Source organism: Eleutherodactylus coqui, chromosome 12 (genome assembly GCF_035609145.1).
Source record: "Eleutherodactylus coqui strain aEleCoq1 chromosome 12, aEleCoq1.hap1, whole genome shotgun sequence".
NCBI classification, from domain to species: domain Eukaryota; kingdom Metazoa; phylum Chordata; class Amphibia; order Anura; family Eleutherodactylidae; genus Eleutherodactylus; species Eleutherodactylus coqui.
In genome coordinates this window covers 129,196,536-129,217,129 of record NC_089848.1, presented here as the reverse complement: position 1 = coordinate 129,217,129, position 20,594 = coordinate 129,196,536, and the positions used below count along the sequence as shown (strand labels likewise).

Below are 20,594 nucleotides of genomic sequence, written 5' to 3'. Positions count from 1 at the left end.
AGGGTCTATGGAGCCGAGTCGCCTCTATACCCGGCAGCTATGTGCTGTTTTTGACAGCTGACAGCCACCAGCAACTGGTCAAAACTGATTGCGTGTCTACGTAGTCAGCAGGAGAGGGGGACCCATTCTAGCGGCCCATCACAATGCGATTGGGGGAGGGGCAGTAGCGATGGGCAAGCATGACAGCCTGGAACCTAATAAAGGCTCCTAGAGCCGCTATGCATAGATGACTATCAAGCCCTGTCCGTGGCAGAGCTTGATAGAAAAGTGTAAAAAAATGTTATATAGGGCTCAGTCAGACGAGTGTTTTTTAAACGCATGTTATCTGTGTTTGCAAATCGCATCTAATGGAACCAGTGCTTCTCTATGACAGCGGTCACATGTGTGTTTTTTACATACGAATAAAATTTGCACCTGTAAAAAAAATAGGACGATTCGCAAACGCACCTAAATTTGCACATATAGTTCGGCCCCATTGAAAGCAATAGGAGCAGATTGCTATCCCCTGCCACTGCTGTGACAGCTGTGGCAGAGTATTTCTTCATCTCTGCGGGGAGTCCCCTCATCACTGAACATCAGTGCTGTCACAGTGTTCAGTGACAAGGTGACTTCCCGCAGGGATGAAGAATTCCCCTGCCATAGCTGTCACCGCTGTGGCACAGGAGCTGCCCCTGATTGGCTGAGTGCTGTGACCAATCAGAGGCAGTGCTCAGCCATTGAATGACAGCTGAGCACTGCCTGTGATTGGTCCCTGCACTCAGCAGCGCCGGCCCCTTTGAAAGCAATTGTAGAACATTGCGATCCTGTGCCACAGCTGTGACAGCTGTGGCAGGGAATTCCTTGCTCCCCGCAGGGAGTCCCCTTGTCACTGAACACTGTGATAATGCTGTCACAGTGTTCAGTGATGAGGGGACTCCCCACAGAGATGAAGGAATCCCCTGCCACAGCTGTCACTGCTGTGGCACAGGAGCACAATCTTCTCCCTATATTTTCAATGCGGCCAACGCTGCCGCCAACCCCATTGACAAGGTAAAATCCCTGGATGTGACAGCATCCAGGGGTTTCACATCGCGTGACCATTGTGTCACTGCACAAGTGTGAATTTTAAAACGCACGTGCCGCTTCGGTCATGCAATTGTTTTACATGCATATTGTGTTTTTTTTCATGCACCTAAATCCGTGAAGAAAACGCTCGTCTGACCGAACCCATATAGTAATACTAAAGTATTGCAGCATATAGTATGTGATTAAATCATCTCACGTTCAAGTCTTCAGTGGGGGCTCAATAAAAGTGTAAAACATTTTGCGGAATGCCAGATTGCAGGTTTCTTTGTTATCCTGGCTCCCAAAAAATGTAGTAAACAGGGATCAAAAAGATGTAATTCCCCAAATAGTAATAGTAGAAGCTACAGTTCACCCGTCAAAAGATGAGCCTTCACACAGCCCAATCGATGAAAAAATAATAAAAACAGTGAAAGAGTGACCCTTAGAACAACGGTCACTTGTAATTTTTACTGCACTGTGACCCCCCCTAAAAAAAAGGCACACTTGTATTTTTGTCATTTCTCCCCCCGCGACCATGTGAAGCCTTGGATTCCAATGCATTCATTCACACAAGCGATTATTATCCACGTAAGAATGGTTCGCCGGCGAAGATAGGACATCGGTGGCCAAATACGACGGCCGATGTTTTGACACGGACAGAAAAGATAGGTCTTGCCCTATCTGTTGGCTGCGATCAGCTGGCTGCTCGCATAGACTTCTATGTCATCCTAGTGGTCAGTGTGAGAACTGCAGGATATTAAGATTTCCCTAAACATATAGGATGACATTACAACTTGAAATTAAAATCATCAAAAATTTTAAAAAAAATGTTTCACATAAAACCTTGAATTATACAATAAGTCATTTTCCAATTACATTTTCCCTCTAAAGGGGTTGTGCTGTGATGTAATATTATTTCCTGTCCATTTAATGATCAATAGGGGTCTGATTGCTGGGACCTCCACCGATCCAGGAGTCTCGAAGGTCCCCACAATAATGGAGCAGGCAGAGTGCATGCAGGCCACGCATGGGACCGCCGGCAGTTGCAGAGCACAAGCACTTGGCAACCTGCGGCACTCCCACTGACATGAATGGAGTGTTGGTGCGCATGCGCGATGTCTGCTCCATTTACACAAGGACCTTCAGACTCCTGCTCTTGGGATTGGTGGGGCTTCTAGCGGTCGGACTTCCACAAATCATAAAGTTACCCCCTGTGCTGTGGATAAGGGATAACTTTCTATCTCCGTACAACCACTTTACGGATCAGCTTTGCCTGTATCGTTTTTTTGTGTCTTTTCCAGACATTGGCCTCAGGAACTGCAAGTTCTTCTGATAGAAGGTAAACTTGGAGGACAGATGATCGAATGTATAGAAATGACCTACGTCACTCTTGTAATTCAGGGGTTAACACAGTTTAATGCGAAGCTCATAAAAGCAGCGAACGCTGGACTGAACTGGCCTTGTAAGTCGGGGCTTGAGCATTAACTGGAGACTATTAGCCACTGCGTCCGCATTCCTTCCTCTTATCAATGTAGTTAATGTATGTACATGTCACCTTATGTATTCATTCGTCAGCACTAAACATTTTCAATGATTTGCTACTTTTCTACTGCATTTAAGTGTAACCGAGGCCTTATTCACACAACTGTATATACACAGCTATTGTAGCTGCGTCCAAAAATCACGACCATCTGAAGCATTGCATTCCAATGTATAATATTCAGATGAATGATTTTTGGGTGCGTAAAAAAATTGCACCACGAAAAATAGGAGATTGGTGACTAAAAAGTACGTCTGATTTTATATATTGCATCAAAGGATAGGTCTTGCCCTATCTTTTGTCAAAATATGCTGGAAGCTCCCATAGACTTCTATGGGAGCTGGAAAAATGGGGAGGGAGTTTAGCTACGTATAATGCCAAGGAAAAGAAGACGGCTGGCGCTATTTAAGCATACGCAGTCATGCTGAGGATTGCTGCAGACCGGGATCTCCGTGCAGCAGCGTTTTTTTGCCATCACAAAGCAGCCGCCCGTGTGAATAGCCAATAATTACAATACACTAATCAACCCCTTAGTGACCATGCCTGTTTGCGCCTTAATGACCAGACCAAATCTTGGAAATCTGACATGTGTGACCTTAACATAGAATAACCCCGTAAAGATTCTGCATATCCCAGTGATTCTTAAAAATGTTTTTTCGCCACAAATTGTACTTCATTTAGCTGGTAAATCAGCCCCCCATGACAGCTCCAAGCTCTTGGTTACCTCTGGTAGCCAACAGCAAGAAGCTGTCACATACACACACCCCGCGGCTTTAATCCCCAGGGCAAGCGTGTTTTTACAGCCCTGAGGATTAAAGTCCAGACACCCAAGACGTGAAAACACGTATGGGTGGTCACTAAGGGGTTAAGATCGGGACTTGATCCTGCTTATTCTTCTTCAATGCGATTTTTCACTGAGTATGGCCAAGCGTAAAAACGCATATGGTTATGTGAAAGAACACTTAGGTTGTTGTCCCCTGTGATTGGACCAATACACATTTGTTCTACTTTGCACTATTATTAATGTGACGCTGAGCTGGTCCCTCACAAAGAGCACAGTGGTGACTTCACACAGTTGATGTCTCCTATCCTTTCTGCGATGATCATCTCTACTTAATTTGGACACATGAGAGAACTCCGATCCCAGTAGCCTTATTGCCAATTCTAAAGTTAATGGAGTACTCCAACAATTGTTAGTTACAGGTAATTTGTCAAAGCCGTAGGAAACAAGTTATTTATCAATGAAGTTCGGCAGCCTACGAGTTTGTTCGATCTAGAGGCTCAGTTACAGCACATGTGTAGCAATATGTCACAGTATATGATACGAACCTGTATGCCTCCATGCCCACCCGTATAACATCTTGTGTGGCATCCCAGCGGAGGCAAGCTAGCTGTGGGGGAGACCACGGGCAAAAACAAGATGATGGTCACAGGTGGCTCTGCGAACTCTCCCGACAATGGCTGCAAAGGACCTTGCTGGGTTGCACAGTGGAAAACAGGATTTAAACTTAAAGCTACTAAAGTCTAGTAGTTTTGTCACGGGTGACGCCAGTACCTTTAGGTTGTGAACTCCAGTAGATGGAACGAGAATAATTGAGATGAGTCCACAATTGTTTTGTTGCAAACTGAAGGCACACAGTTTACTAACAGTCTTTTAAGATTACGAAAAATTGCACACTCCATGGCAATGCAGGTTTCAGTTTTACAAAAGAGTACAACGCTGAGTTCAGTACATTCAAGAACATTAAGCAGAAATTTCTTCAACTCTCTTTCTCTCTGTACTTGATTACTTTAAACAGGATTACCGCAGTCTACGTTATCTCAGGGTTAGTTTCAGTAGATTACAATGCAGACTGTGTTTGTAATGGAGGCTTGGGTGAGATTGTGCTCTCCCTGACTCAGTACAACAGGGGCTGGTAACACTCACAGTTCTGTAGTAAGATCCCAAACTGTACTCCTCCACCCTGCACTGGTATAGAGACACTTGTAAGCTTCCTACCTCCACTCCGATCTGCGTCTTATCCTGCAGATGGGTTGTGCACGTCCACTCTCCTCCCCCTCCTAACTACAACCCTCTTCTCTTCCTGTCTGATTTCTCGCTCTGACTGTGTAATTCCTCCCAACTTCCTGCGTTGCCTTGCTCTCACTTCCCAGGCTTAAATCTCCTATACCAATCAGTGATTTTGAGTGGCAGCAACCAATCCGGAGACAGATGTTGCCGGGCAGAAAAGGCCATCATCTGTGAAGAAAGGCAGAGAGTTCCACATTCTCATTGCTCTTACAGAAAGGAACTCCCTTCTGTGTCAGTGTAGAAACCTTCTTTCCTCATAAACATAGAGAGCGCCCCCTTGTTACAGTCCTGGGTATAATTCGACGATGATAGAGATCTCTGTACTGACCCCTAATATATCTTAAAGATGAGCGAACGTGTTCTTAATGAACACTTACGCACCCGGACACCGGCTTTACCGAGGACTTCAGTGTCCGCGCGTAAAGATTCGGGGGGCGCCGGGGGGCGGGGAGAGGCGCGGCGGCGCGGGCGGCAGCAGCGGGGAACAGGGGGGAGCCATCTCTCTCTCCCTCTCCCCCCCACTCCCCGCCGCACCCCCCCGCGCTGCCACGGCGACCCCCAAACTTTTTTCGCCCGAGCACGGAATTGCTCGCAAAGTTCGGTGTTCGGGCGAAAAGGGGCGGAGCCGAACACGTTCGCTCATCTTTAATATCTATACATAATTATCAGAGCGCCCCCTTGTTACAGTCCTGGGTATAATAGATGATGGGAGAGATCCCTGTATTGACCCCTTATATATCCATACATAGTTATTAGAGTGCCCCCTTGTTACAGTCCTAGGTATAATAGATGATGGGACAGATCTCTGTACTGACCCCTGATATATTATACATAGTTATTAGAGCGCCCCCTTGTTACAGTCCTGGGTATAATAGATGATAGGAGAGATCTCTGTACTGTCCCCTGATATATCTATACATAGTTATTAGAGCACATCCCCCCTTGTTACAGTCCTGGGTATAATAGATGATGGGAGAGATCTCTGTACTGACCCCTGATATATCTATATATAGTTATTAGAGCGCCCCCTTGTTACAGTCCTGGGTATAATAGATGATGGGAGAGATCTCTGTTTTGACCCCTAATATATCTATACATAGTTATTAGAGTGCCCCCTTGTTACAGTCCTGGGTATAATTGATGATGGGAGAGATCTCTGTACTGACCCCTGATATATCTATACATAGTTATTAGAGCTCCCCCTTGTTACAGTCCTGGGTATAATAGATGATGGAGAGATCTCCGTACTGACCTCTGATATATTTATACATAGTTATTAGAGTGCCCCCTTGTTACAGTCCTGGGTATAATAAATGATGGGAGAGATCTCTGTACTGACCCCTGATATATTATACATAGTTATTAGAGCACCCCCTTGTTACAGTCCTGGGTATAATAGATGATGGGAGAGATCTCTGTACTGACCCCTGATATATCTATGCATAGTTATTAGAGCGCCCCCTTGTTACAGTCCTAGGTATAATAGATGATGGGAGAGATCTCTGTACTGACCCCTGATATATCTATACATAGTTATTAGAGCGCCCCCTTGTTATAGTCCAGAGTATAACATATGATGGGAGAGATCTCTGTACGGACCCCTGATATATCTATCTATACATAGTTATTAGAGCGCCCCCTTGTTACAGTCCTGGGTATAATAGATGATGGGAGAGATATCTGTACTGACCCCTGATATATTATACAGTTATTAGAGTGCCCCCTTGTTACAGTCCTGGGTATAATAGATGATGGGAGAGATCTCTGTACTGACCCCTTATATATTATACATAGTTATTAGGTCGCCCTTCAGTCATATTTTTTCTAAACTAAATAACCCCAATTTTGATAGCCTCTTTGGGTATTGTAGTCCATCCATTCCGTTTACTACTTTAGTTGCCCCCTTTGTACCCGCTCAAGCTCTGATATGTCATTCTTGAGCACCGGTGCCCAAAACTGTCCACAATATTCAATGTGTGGTCTGACCAGTGACTTGTAAAGAGGAAGAACAATGTTCTCACCATGCGCCCCTAGACCTCTTCTGATGCCCCCATGACCCTATTTGCTTTGGCAGCAGCTGCCTGACACTGGTTTCTCTAGTTAAGCTTACAAATAACTAACCCCCCACCCCCCAAGTCCTTCTCCATGTCAGGGTACCCCAGAGGTTTCCCATGTAGTGTGTAATGGTGACATGTATTTCCTCTGCCCATGTGCAGAATCTTACATTTATCAGTGTTAAACCTCATTTGCCACTTTTCTGCCCCCAAGTTATCCAGATCCTTTTGCCATCTCCTTGCGCCCTCTCTTGTATTATATTTACATAGTGCTTGAAAGAGCTGCAGAATAGGTTGGCGCTATACAAATAAAGATTATTATTACATAATTGTGTATCATCTGCAAATATTGATATTTTACTGCACAATCCTTCTACCAGGTCATTAATAAATACAGTGGTGCCTTGACACGTTCTGAGACGGAGCTCTTAAGCCGAAAAACTCATATGTCAAAGCACTTTTCCCCATTGAAATGCCTTCCAATGCATTTCAATCGGGAAACTAACTACAAGTAAAAAAAAAATCAATACTCACGTACCGCTGGCATTCCGCGATGATCTCCGGCGCTGCTCAAGGCTGTCACTCCCTCCTCCATGCCGACAGAGCATTGCTTTCTGGATGCGGTCTTGAATTCCCCGCCTCCAGCAAGCTAATGCTCTGATTCGTTAACTCAGTACCGCGTCAGCCAATGAAAACCGACGCTGGGTTAACCAATCACAGCCATTCAATGACATCATATGAAACAGGCCTAAAAATCATTGCTGGCTCGTTCCCTAGACATAAATAAAATAAAAATCTTGTTCTTTGTAAAGCATCAACCTATTCTGTAATTTATTTATTACCCCCAGCAAGCTGAGGACTCATTTCACCGACCTCAGAAGGATAGAAGGCCGAGTCAACCTTGAGCCAGTTACCTTAAGCACATGGGGACTGAACCTACAACCTTCAGGTCATGAACGAGAGCTTAGGACTGCGTTTCTGCTTCCTTCGTACTCCACGCCACACGAGGCTCCTAATATTGGGTTTAAATAGCGCTTTTTCCATCCTTCTCATTCACTGGTGCAGCAAACAGAACGGCTGAACAACCCTGCTTCAAAAAAAAAAACACAAAAAACATTTATCTTTGTTTTTAAACTGACCGCCCGACTAAACGAGCATACTGTAAAAGCACCCGAAGACGGGGATATTGTATGCTATTCCAAAGCACGAGGATAGTTGAAGCGATTTGCGTACGTCTCCTAATAAATCTGACGCATTTGGTCGGCTGGTTCTGGATTTTTTGGAGGGTTACACCCAGAATTGTAGATCTTCATAAGTAATTAGCGTTCATATTACGAGGCTCACAATACTGGATTTTGTATATTTGGATTCTGTCTCACCCATTATAATGTAGTGTATCTGCGACTATTCCCCAGAGGCCACACCCTTTTAGCTAAATCCCACCCAATTGAAAAAACAATGTAATTTGCCTAAAAGTTGTAGAATGTTGCAAACATTTTAGCAAATGTGACTTGAGCCAAAATTTGCAACTTTTTTTACCCAACTGGCTCGACAGTGACAAGACTGATAAAAACGGTCGTGTGACATCAGAGTGTCTCAGTAGTGCAGCCTCAGGCTTTGGGCCTGTAACTTAAAGTGATCAGATCTTAGCAATGAGGTAGGATATTAAAAATGTTTTTCACACTTTTGATGTTGCTTTTGTATCTGGCTGTGAATTCGACTGAACACCCAGATCGACAGGCGAGAATACAAGTTGCTGGAGACATCAGCTGAAGGTGACTGAGCTGAGATTTGGCATCGGAGAGCAAATACATTGTGACAGCTTCCAAATCAAGTGTGTGAATACCAAAAATTCCAAGTCCTCCTGTAGGTGGCACTCTAAGACCTGCCAGAAGGAACGGCTGTAGAAATCCCTTCAGGACAGAATTGCCTCAGTCCTCTCGATCCGGCCATGTGCTCCGGGCACAACCGAAGGAAGCGCAGATTCGGAACTTCTTCTAAGCTGTCATTCTTGTGAATCCCACCGACTACGAGAAACGCTTTCTGCGGACATCTTAATGGCTGCAATTACTTCTTTATAGAACTCCAAAATGTATCAAAACCGAAAGTGAGGAAATGTGAGACCTGTACATGTCTTAAAGGGGCTATCCACAGGATCGGGCAGTGTTCCCTAATTCCAGTCCAGACCCCAACAGGTCATGTTTTCAGGATTTCCTCAGTGTTGCACAGGTGATGTAATTATTGTCGGTGCCTCAGACATTGCCACACGTGTTCTTACTATAGAATATCCATGAGGCTGGGAGTCGGGAAACATTGGTATAAGGGATAACTAGCTGATCCGTGAGGGTCTGACTGCTGGACCATCATCAGTCCTGGACTCTCAAGCATTCCCTAATGAAGACGCGGGTCAGGAAGAGTATGGTTTCTCCTTACAGAGAGGACCTAGAAGGTATCAGGAGACTTATAAGGCCATGCATGCTCCTCTGGGAAACATGCAAATGGAAAGATGGAACAATGCCTCTTCAGCGCTACCTATTGGAAAGCAGCATTCCTGCAAGTCAATGTCAGATCTTTTACCAGGCCTTGTAACAATGACTGCGAATATAAGCCAAAGTCAGAGTCTTCTCCAGAAGGAAGAGATCACTATGTACAGACTGTGTGGGGGTATTTGCCCCTTATCAGTGAACTGTAGGTTTCTGGCTTGGCTATTTCCCAGAGGAGCATGCATGACCTTATAAGTCTCCTTATACCTTTCTAGGTGCTCTACCTAAGGACAAACCATACCCTCACCGACCCACATCATAAGTCTCATTAGCCAAGCCAGCAAAACTACTGCCCACTAATGAAGGTCAAATACCCCAACAGTCTGTCCATACTCAGTGATCTCTTCCTTCTGGATAAGTCTCTGACTTCGACTTGCAGGTCTGTTAAAAAGCCTGACATTGACTTGCAGGAATGCTGCCTTCCAATAGGTGGCACTGCAGAGGCATTATTCCAGCTTCCCATTTTCAATGAAGAAAGTGATGGCCGTACAGTGTACTGCCGCTCTAGTATTTCAGTGGGGCCACTGGAGACACATGAGTTCAAGCACTCGGCTATCTCCGGTGGTCCGCTGAACTGAATGGAGTCTTGGAGCGTCTGTACAACTACCGCTGTATTCATTAGGGATCGCCCTCAGTCTTGTTCTTAGCATCTGTTGGATGGCGACCAGCTTGTTGTGTGCCGATTGCAGCTATTTGGATATCCGCTCACACTATTCAGTGTTTTAACTGTAATATTACAAGTCACGTTTTAGTGTTTCTTCTTTTTGGGAGCTCTAATATGGCGGCCATCAGTCACTTCATTTACTACTGAACTTTGGTCCGCACACTGTAGGACATGGGCATGAAACTTGCCGGACGTTGGATGAATGTCTTAGCAACCATCCCTGCTGGCGTGCTGCAGCGCCTCCCTGTGTCCAATGTGTGAGGGGCAGTTGGTCAACCCTTCTAAAGTGACCCCTGTCCAAAAAAATACATAGTGAAGAAAAGAACAATCAGTCTCCATCCCTCCTACCACACGTGTTCTGCCCCACCAGGGTGCCCTCTGCATTGGCATCATGCATCACACAGAACATAGGTTGGCCCAAAGATACAAAATGATTTAATCCAAGTCTGCAGCAACACGATTCCCCGAGTTGGTATTCTACATGCAGTGTGGATCCGCACCAAAAAGATGCAAATTTCAACGCGTTTTAGGCAAAATTTGCAGCGGAAAATCCTGCAGGGAAGCCGGTCATGTGTGTGTATATATATATATATAATAATATGATCACATGATGGAATCCAATGTATTTTTTTCCCCCACAGATTCCGCCTCCAAAAACTCCGGCAGAAGCTGTTTCTGAGCTGCGGATTCTCATCACATCTGTGCAGTTGTGCGGCCGCAGTTCCACAAAGTGTTTAGCACTCTCTAATGGACGACTTCACCTGAGGGATTCCCTGCATGGATTTTACATACAGTTGGTGCAGACTCCATGTGAATAAGTGACATGCAGATTTGGAGTCTGCGTCATATAGACGATGGTGCAGATTCCCATTAAAACCAAAAGGGCGCGGATGTGATGCGTCAAATCTGCATCCAGTTCTCCGCTGTGTGAACAGGGCCCAATGATATGTTCACTCAGGGCGGATCTGCACAAAAATTATTGTCAAAAGCAGCAGCAGTGCGGATTTTGCTGTGGATCTGCAGCAGATTTCAGCCTCTCAGTTGAAGGTCTGTGGTCAACTGTGGATTTCAAAAACCCTCCAATAAGAAAAATAAGTAACTAAAGAACAACAATAAATATTCATCTTAAAGGGGCTGTACCAAGATTTCAAGTTCTCTCCTATCCACAGGATATCCACCATTACCCAGAAAGGGACCACCGTGTCCACTCTCCTGTCATTGCGGGGGTCGCTTCTGCCCCAGCAGGGACATCACTCTGAATGATACACTGGCCAAGCATGCGCAGTCGGCACTCCATGGATTTCAATGGGGCTGATGGAAATAGCTGAGCGCCACCCATTTGACAGCTCAGTGCAGTTTCCTCCTCATTGCGAGGGGTGCAGTAACCCTGAAGTGAGGGGGACGGGGGATACAGGTCCCCTGTTCTTGAGATCGATGGTGGTCGCAGTGGTGAGACCCCCACTGGATAGCTGATAACCTGTAAAGGTGAATTGTACCTGCGTTTTCAACAAGTCTTCCAATATACCCCAGGTTTTCCTTACCCTTATTTGCTTTTGTCTGTAAATTCTGATTTTCAGGCAGTCTTCCCCATTTTTCTGTTGTCCTGCTGTTTGCAATCCACTGTAGCAAGCCTAGAATTCTGCCAGTAGTTCATTGTCCTGACTTCCTTGTCTTTACTTCCCTTGTTGTATTGCATTGTCTTTGGTCCAATCCGCAGGGAGGCAGTATCTGAATGCCCACCCCTCTGCTTTACCAGGGCGATCAGTAATTTAGAGAAATTCTGGCCAAATGATTACTAAACCCACTATATTGTGTGTGTGTAATATGTGCACATACACACACCCGTACACTGTAACAGAAGGAGAGGCAGATGCTGTGGAGATGCTTATCACAGTGTCTGCAGGTTTGTCAGCCTGCAACCTATAAGTGTATGTGAGCCACCAGTGAAAATAGCTCCCTTCTGTTGCTATGAAAACGTGTCCTAGTTACCAAGGAAGCTCTGTACCTAATGACCAAGAGTGGATTGCAGAGAAGTTGGAAGGGAGACCCCTAGTGGCAGCCACTTCAAATGTGATTTACAGCGGTAAAGCAGCAACATTTTTAATGCAAGTAGATTATAGAGATGGTGATATTAACACAAGCCGGTGGATAAGCAGAAGTCATCTGAACAGTTAGTGCCTCTGTAAGAACGCAAGTATTCCAAAGGCTGAAATTTACTACTAGTCACTTCAACAGATCCATGGCCATGAAAGAGTTAAACCACCCAAAACATTAAAAATAACCATCTGCAAGAGTTTATAAATCTGCAACATTTATTTTATAGAGTATAGCCAGCAAAAGTGTCTCGGGCGGTCTTTACAGCGTTGGGGTCACTTCAGGGTTTACGTTCCTCCGCTGCATTTTTGGAGGAGAGAAACTGAAATAAAACTAAAAAAGGTGTTTTTTTCACTATTGTTTTTAATGGGGTTAAAAAAAATTTAAAGAAACAAAGCAAAGCAAAAAGGCTTCCGTTTTCCTCCATTCCATCGGGTTTTCACTGTTTTAGGGGGACAAATAGTGCGCTTTGCAGGGTTATTTTTTAATTAAAAAAAAAGGAAACCTGACGGAACGGAAGCGAACGGAAGCGAACGGAAGCGAACGGAAGCCTCTCTATTTGCTTCCCAATTTTTTAAAACTCATTGAAAGCAACGGGGAAAAAAAAAAATCGGATCGGGTTTTTTTCCGATTTCTATCAGTTTCTCTCTTCCAACCTCGAGCAGCGAGACGCAGACCCTGCAGCGACCCCAACGCCGGCGTTAGACGTAGCAGCATAAAGGGGTACTAGATGCGCTGATAGCGCTCGGCCTCCACACTTGCGGGTTTCATCAGGTGTCCCGGCTGATACATGAGGTCCACAATGTAAATCTCTGGTGGAGCCTTCGTTCCCGCAGGGACGGAGTCATCGTATAACTTCACTTCATTCCACGCTCGGCCGTAATCTCCTCGAGTTAGCGAACAGCCAATACCAATTCTGTCAGCTAAAGCCTAGGATTGGAAACATTAGCAGCAAGTCATCACAGGCGGAGAACAGCGGCGCCGGTCACGGACCGGAGGAGTAACGGACAATTACTCAGAGACGCTCGGTGTCATAGTCATGGGTCACCAACATCATAGTCCTCCTAAGGAGGAGCTCAATGCCTTCACATTCCATTCTTCTCTCCTCCACCCCATGCGCAGCTTGTACAAGCACTCTCTTGGGGCACCATATTGGGGAACCCTGTGATTCATTAAACGTCTGGACTTGAGGAATGTATAGTATATACAGGGTTAGCACTATAATACATGGATTTCAGGCTGAAATAATGATTAACCCCTAGAGGACCACATAGTTTTCACTTTTTTATTTTTGTTTTCTTTGTCCCCACCTGCCACAACTTTTATTTTTGCATATGAGGACATGCTTCCTGCGGGACGGGGTGCATTTTTTAATGGTACCATTTAATGTAACACATGATATACGGAAAAACTTTAAAAAATTTTAAGTGGGGAGAAATTTTAAAAAAATGCTATTTTGGGGGGTAGATTTGCAGCATTGACAGTACCATAAAAACAACGTATGACCTTTGTTCTACGGGTCGGGATGATGACGATGATAACAAATTTATAATGGTTTTCTATTAGTATAAAGTAAATACAATTTTTTTTAAACAAACAGTGCTTTCCGTCGCCTGAATCCTGAGACCCGCAGTTTATTGAATTCTTTTGCCGATTGGGCTGTTTTTTGGCGGAGTGAACTATAGTTTCTATTATGACCATTTTGGGAAACATACATCTTTTTGATTACTTTTTATTATAAATTTTTAGGAGTTGGGATAACAGAAAAGCCGGCAATTTTGCTATGCCGTACTTTTTTTTATTGTTTAGCCTCCACCATGCAGGATAAATATTGTGATATTTTCATAGTTTTTACATGAAATTGATTTTTATATACTGATTTTTACATACCCAGGAATACCAACGTATATTTTTTTTTAAGGCAAAAATGGGCAAAGGTTGGGTTTTTTAACATTTAATATTTTTTAGGTTTTTACTGATAAAAAAACTGTATTAAATATTTATTGCACTCATTTAGTCCCCACAAGGGACTTGAACTTGTGATCCTTTGATTGCTTGTACTATACACTGCAATAGATCAGTATTGCCGTATATAGTGATTTTTGATGTTGCCTATCAAGCCCTTCCATGGACAGGGCATGAAAGGCATCTATGCATGGCAGCCCTGGGAGCCATCAGTAGGCTCTTGGCTGCCATGCTGGCCCACCGACATCCTCAGATCACATTGCAGGGGTGCCCATGACGTGCAGCAAAGGGCACCACCCTCCTGTAAACTGTTTTCATGTGTGTTCAGCTTTGACCACAGTAGCCAAACAGTTAACTGCTGCAATCAGAGCTAACTGTGATCACGGCAGTTACCGTCAGCTGTCAAACAGTTGATAGTCGTTGGGTGCGGAGCGGACTCGGATCCATACACCCATCACAACTGCCTGACATACATTAACTATTGGGCGGTCATGAAGGAGGTTCATTAAAAACAATGCAGTGTTGTCTTCTACACATCACTGTATATAGAGTCTGCAGTCTCGGTCTCGGGGCCAGTTGCATCAAAGTTTTGCTCTGAGATCAACGAGAGTTGGTCAAACATTCCACCAACACGGTTTAGCCCGCGATCTTGGTTCACATCTAGGTTCAATTTGATTTCCCAATTTGGCGGATCAAACTGACTGAACTTAGTTTAGCAGCCTAAATTCAGGATGGCGAACTAGGTCGATAGCCTGATAGACCTTTCCTGGGTGGTGAAATTGCACACCTATTTGCCATGTATCACCATGAATGCCGGGAACATCACATGACCACAGTCACCAAAGACAGAAGAAATGCATCGTGCTCGAGGTTCAACCTTTGATCACAGATCACTTGAGCTTGGTTTTGCAAATCTTAGATCAAAAAGTTTTTTCCTTAAACCAAGTTCAACAGCTGATCGCAGCTGAGCGCCACGGCATAATGCTCCCATGGATTGTAATGGGGCCTTGCAGACATTCGCTCACTAGCTGTCTGCTCTATTTTTCCACATTTAACGCACCTCACCACCCATGAAATGATGAGATGAGCTAAGACACGCTGTCAGCTGCAGGAACCTGTGGCCGAAAACGAAAGTAAAATCGCGGCAAAGCACCGCAATCAAAATCAGGGGGTTTTACTGACGGTATGTGTGGGAGTGGCCTTAGGGTCAGCTGACATAAAGCACTTCATCACTGAAGCGAGCAAATGAGCCGTTGCAAGGATGATTGTTTACATTTTTTGGCCATTTTTCATAAATTTTAATTTAGTCCATCGTTGGTCTGTTGGGGAAGTTAGGAAATGTATGGAAATGGTCTGTGAACAACTAAAGGACTACATTGCAGAGGGCTGATGACGTCACAGATGGAGCCCTCCCTGTTAACCCTTTACATGGACTAACAGTGGGGATCGGTGTTCTCACCGATCCCCACTGTTGCAGCGGGAGCCCGGCTGTCAGTTACAGCAGCTCTTGCTACAGATGGCGCAGGCTCAGCTTGAGTCAGCGCCATCTACAGGATGTAAGTGTATGCACTGGGGATAGAACTACTACCCTACCTTTTACATACAACATACTACAATGTTTTAAATCACGTTATCACCACGCGCCGGTCATGTTAACGATTGCTACATCCGTCCACGTAGATATATTTACCTTGTAGAGCAGCGCTCTATGGTAGAATATGCCTTTCTTGATTCTTCCAACAGGTACTATGTTGCACTGTAGCTCGTACTTCAGCTCGCTGACGTGAAGCTCCCAGCTGAATTCATGCAGTCGATCTTCTGCAACGAGTCCACCCATCTTGGCCGCGACGAACCTTTGTGACATGGAAGCGTATCCGTCACTTTTCAGAATTTTGTGACATTTTTCGAGTACCATCAGAAAACAAAAAGTGGCGCTTTTTTCAATCGGCCGTTGAGTGATTGCTGCAATTATGCGCAGATCATTAAATAAATTAAAATGGTAATGTATGCAGTCATTGAAGCATCTTGTCTGCTAAACGGCGTTTTCTCTGAGATTAAAAGCCCGACATAAAAGCTTAAAATGAAATCAATTTTAGTCTGAAGTCTGCAGAAATTAGGCAAATCTAATGATTATGTAGTTAAGGAGGAAGAAGATACATATCAGCGTGGGGTGAGGCCAAAGTGCAGCATGGTGCTTAGTGCAGAGAATTAATACTTAACCTGTGAAATGAAGAGATTTCCATGGCAGCAGAGCGTTCAGATGTAGCAAACCTTAAAGGGGCGGTACCACGACTACAAGCTATCCTCTATCCGCAGGCGATCACTTGCTGATTGGTGGGAGTCTCACAGCTAAGACCCCTGCCTATCTAAAGAAGGGAGTTCCTGTGTCACCTTGGGATCGTTCAGCTCAGAATGTGCAGAGATATAAAATGAAACAAGTTCGACTGAATCTTTCGCCATAAACTATATGTCCGTCCGCTCGGCTCCGCCGGCTCCACATGATGACGGCGGGTATACAGCATATTCCAGCTGACAGATTCCTTTTAATGGTGCGGCTATTTTCTAGCTAAGGACGCAACGATTTTCTGGGATTTTCATTATGATTTTTCCATCGACGTGGCCGTATGAGGCCTGTTACTGGCGATGCGAGTTGTAGCGGTTATTGGCACCATCTTGGGGTAAATGCAGGGCATCGCATAACTTTTATTATTTTCTTAGTTTTTTTTAGAGGGCAGTGAGAAAAATGCACATCAATTCTGCCGTTGCTTGTAGGTTTTTCCTTTACAGCATCACCATGCAGCATAAAGGGCGGGAAAACTTCTTTCTGGAAACCTCTTTTTTCGAAAAGAAAAACATTTTAGTATCGCTACATTAACAGAGCAAAAACTATTTTTTACCTTTCCGTGGACAGAACTGCGAGGGCTTTTTTTTTGCTTGACAAGCTGTAGTGGTTATTGGTGCTGTTCTGGAGTAAATGTGACTATTTGGGATCACCTTTTTTGCATTTTCTTTTTTTGGTAGATGAAACAACCAAAAAGGCATTTTGGCGCAGTTTTTTATAGTGTTTGATGTGTAGGACAAAAAGGTGTTTTCCATTTATCGTAAGGGTCGTTACGTATGTGGGGATACCGAACATATGGCTTTTTTAATGACTTTTTTTTTTTTAAGCAGAAAAAAGGAAAACTTCACATAAAACGTTTCTTCTTAATATTTTTTGTTTACTATTTTTTTTTCACCATTTTCATGTCCTTTTAGGGAACTTGAACCTCTGTTCTTCTGATCGCTCAGATAATACACTGCAATACAGAAGTACTGCAGTGTATTACATGATTGCCTTGCCAGCACTCGTTGTGTTGACCCATCAGCCCTCACGATTTCACGGCAGAGGGCCGATGATGACACAGACAGTGCCCTCTCTCTAACTCCATACATGTCATGATTAACATAGATAGTAGCATGGAAGGGGTTAATGGCAGGGTTCGGTTCTCTCACTTATCCCTGCTGTTGCAGTGGGAGGCTGGCAGTTAGTCACAGTTGGCTCCCACTGCTGATTAAATAATTAGCAGGTTGTAGGTCCGGGTCTTGGAGTCGGGTAGGAAAAAACGTTGATCCAGGGAGTATTCGGACTGCCATTACGGAGTCGGGAAGGAATTTTTCCCCCAAATGGGCTAATTGGCTACTGCCTCATTGTTTTTTTTTTTGTCTTCCCCTGGATCAACAAGGGGGGGTGGAAATAGGAGGAGCTAGATGGACATTATCTCCTGTCAGCCCATGTTACTATGATGGTGCGAGCTCGGCACCATGGGTGGGTTCAGGAGATGTTGCAGCTCGGCTCCTGAACCCACCCAATCCATATGACGAAGTTATACATTTTTTGCACTAATCTCTTTCCACACAGGACATGCATGCATGCTCTGTGGCAGGAAGAGGTTAAAGGGGTTATCTAGGAATTTTACAATCATCCTCGGGGTAGCTCATCTGCAGTTTATGCGCAGGGTTCTGCTGCTTGGGAATTCCACCAAGCAGCTGATCCCTGGGCCCGCTGCCAGTGCGGACAGTGCTGGAGGCAGATAGCATTGTCTGTATTTCAGTGGCCCGGTTAAGTACTGCAATGAATTCAATGGGAGCTGTGCCTGTAGTACAAAACTAGGCCACTGCAATATTGACTGAAACATCGTCTTCCAGCCTTTCCAAACTGACAGGCTCGGAAATCAGCTGATTGTTGGGGCTCTCGAGTGTCAGATCCCCGCTGATCACCTATTGATGCCCTATCCTGAAGTTAGGTCATCAATAGGATAAGTCCCAAAAGTCCTGGATAAGCCCTTTAAGAAAACGTGCTAAAAGCCCCATCCTTTCCTTATACCTTTGCATCGAAAAGGATGTGAAAAGAACTGGTATGGAGGCGCAACACTCTAAGCTACTGGAAGATGTAGATCAAAGTCCAATGTGTGATGGTGAAAGCACTTCTTTTTTATTATTATTTTTTCAGAAATTAAAAACCAGCAATGGAATACGCGTTTCGGGGAAGAACCCCTTCGTCAGTTCGGCTGGATAGGACAACAGGATGCCTAGGGGTGACACGATTCCAAAGATGTATAGAATGTGTCGGAGGTCCTGTGTGCAGGAGGACAGGGGAGAAAAAAAAAAATGCTTTAAAGCATTTTTTTTTTCTCCCCTGTCCTCCTGCACACAGGACCTCCGACACATTCTATACATCTTTGGAATCGTGTCACCCCTAGGCATCCTGTTGTCCTATCCAGCCGAACTGACGAAGGGGTTCTTCCCCGAAACGCGTATTCCATTGCTGGTTTTTAATTTCTGAAAAAATAATAATAAAAAAGAAGTGCTTTCACCATCACACATTGGACTTTGATCTACATCTTCCAGTAGCTTAGAGTGTTGCGCCTCCATACCAGTTCTTTTCACATCCTTTTCGCTACACTTACGCCCACACTGGTGGAGCGTCATCTGGTTGGCAGCACCTCCACCATTCAAAATACTCAATCATTGAAAACTCTTTGTACTCCATAAATATTCCACTACCCTCACTGGGTCTTGCTCCACCCTCCTTTTTCATTTCTTTTACTCACATTATACCTTTGCATGTCACTCCTTCTACAGGATGGGTGGCAACTAGTGAACAGCAGAAAGTGTTATGATTCACGGATCCTTCATCCTTGATTGGTTTGGTGGTGGCTAAACTGAGACCTAGACACTAAGGAATCTCCCTGTTCTTCTCCTTTAACCCGTGATGGGAATATGGACTTTCCTGGTTAAATTCCCAGGCTGCAGTTGGAAGAGGGGTCAGAACGTTGCTGAGTGTCGCACTGGAAGAGCGGTTGGGATGCGAAAAACCAGAGGAGGAAACAAAAACGTAAACAGAAGATGGGCAAGAGGTCAAAACCTATAAATACCAGACCACGAATCTGAAAGAGCAAAACATAGTTTGCATCCATATGGATCTTGCCGCAAATCCGTGTCGATTCTTCAGCAATATTCGTGTGTGTTACATGCTGCATTTGCCGTGGACTCGGCTGCCATTTCATCACATAAACAGACTAACATTTATACATACCGCAGGTCCGGAAAGTTTTCAGACCTCTTCACTTCTTTTTTTTACATTTTGTTATGTTGTGGCCTCGTGCAAATCTTAAAAAGCTAAAGTTTTCCCCCCTCATTCTGCACTCAGTACACCATAATGACAACGTGACAACAATGTTAGAAACTTTTGTACATTTTTTTTAAATGAAAAAATACCACTTTGCATTGACATAAGTTTTTACACTCTGTACTCCGTTGAAGGACCTTTGGCAGCGATTTCAGCCTCCAGTCTTCTTGGGGATGATGTCACAAGAGTTTCACACCTGGATTTGGGAATGTTCTGCCATTCCTCTCTGTGAAGTTGGATGGAATCCCTCTGTGGATGCCATTTTCAGGTCTCTCTAGAGATATTCGATTGGGTTCAAGTCAGGGCTCTAGCTCGGCCACTCAAGGACATTCACAGAGTTGTGCCTAAGCCCCTCATGTGTTGTCTTAGCTGTATGCTTAGGGTTGTTTTGTTGGAAGGTGAACCTTCCGCCCCATCTGAGGTTCCTTGCGCTCTGGATCAGGTTTTCATTAAGAATATCTCTGCACTTCGCTCCATTCAGATTTCCATCAACCCTGACCGGTCTCATTGTCCCCCAGCATGATGCTCCACCACCAGGCTTCACTGTAGGGATGGTATTGGGCAGGTGATAAGCGGCTCCTGGTTTCTTTCAGACACAATGCTTAGATTTGAGGCCAAACAGTTCCATCTTGGTATAATCAGACCAAAGAATCTGGTCTCTCACAGTCTGAGAGTCTTTTAGATGCTTTTTGGTTACCCCCAGGTGGACTTTCATGTGTCTTTTATGGAGAAGAGGCTTCTTTCTGGCCACTCTGCCATAAAGCCCAGATTGGTGGAGGCTGCAGTGATGGCTGGATTTCTGGAAGTTTCTCCCATCTGCACACATGATCTTTGGAATCAAGCCAGAGTGACCGTTGGGTTCTTGGTCACCTCTCTTACCGAGGCCATTCTCCACCAATTACTTAGTTTGGTTGGTCAGCCGGCTCTAGGAAGAGTCCTGGTTGTTCCAAA

At 44.6% G+C, this 20,594-nt stretch overlaps 1 protein-coding gene across 2 annotated transcripts in view; it reads right to left on the bottom strand.

Moving 5' to 3' along the window:
• Positions 1-12,210: 12,210 nt before the first annotated feature.
• Positions 12,211-20,594, bottom strand: part of ARMC3 (armadillo repeat containing 3) — a 153,377-nt gene continuing 144,993 nt past the window's right edge. For both annotated transcript variants that reach the window (XM_066584877.1, XM_066584878.1), the window contains exons 19-20: positions 15,666-15,828; positions 12,211-12,940 (exon numbers count right to left, since the gene is read on the bottom strand). In XM_066584877.1, coding sequence (XP_066440974.1) covers positions 12,737-12,940; positions 15,666-15,828 — 367 coding nt within the window. In that variant the 3' untranslated portion in view covers positions 12,211-12,736. The remainder of the gene's footprint in view (positions 12,941-15,665; positions 15,829-20,594) is intronic.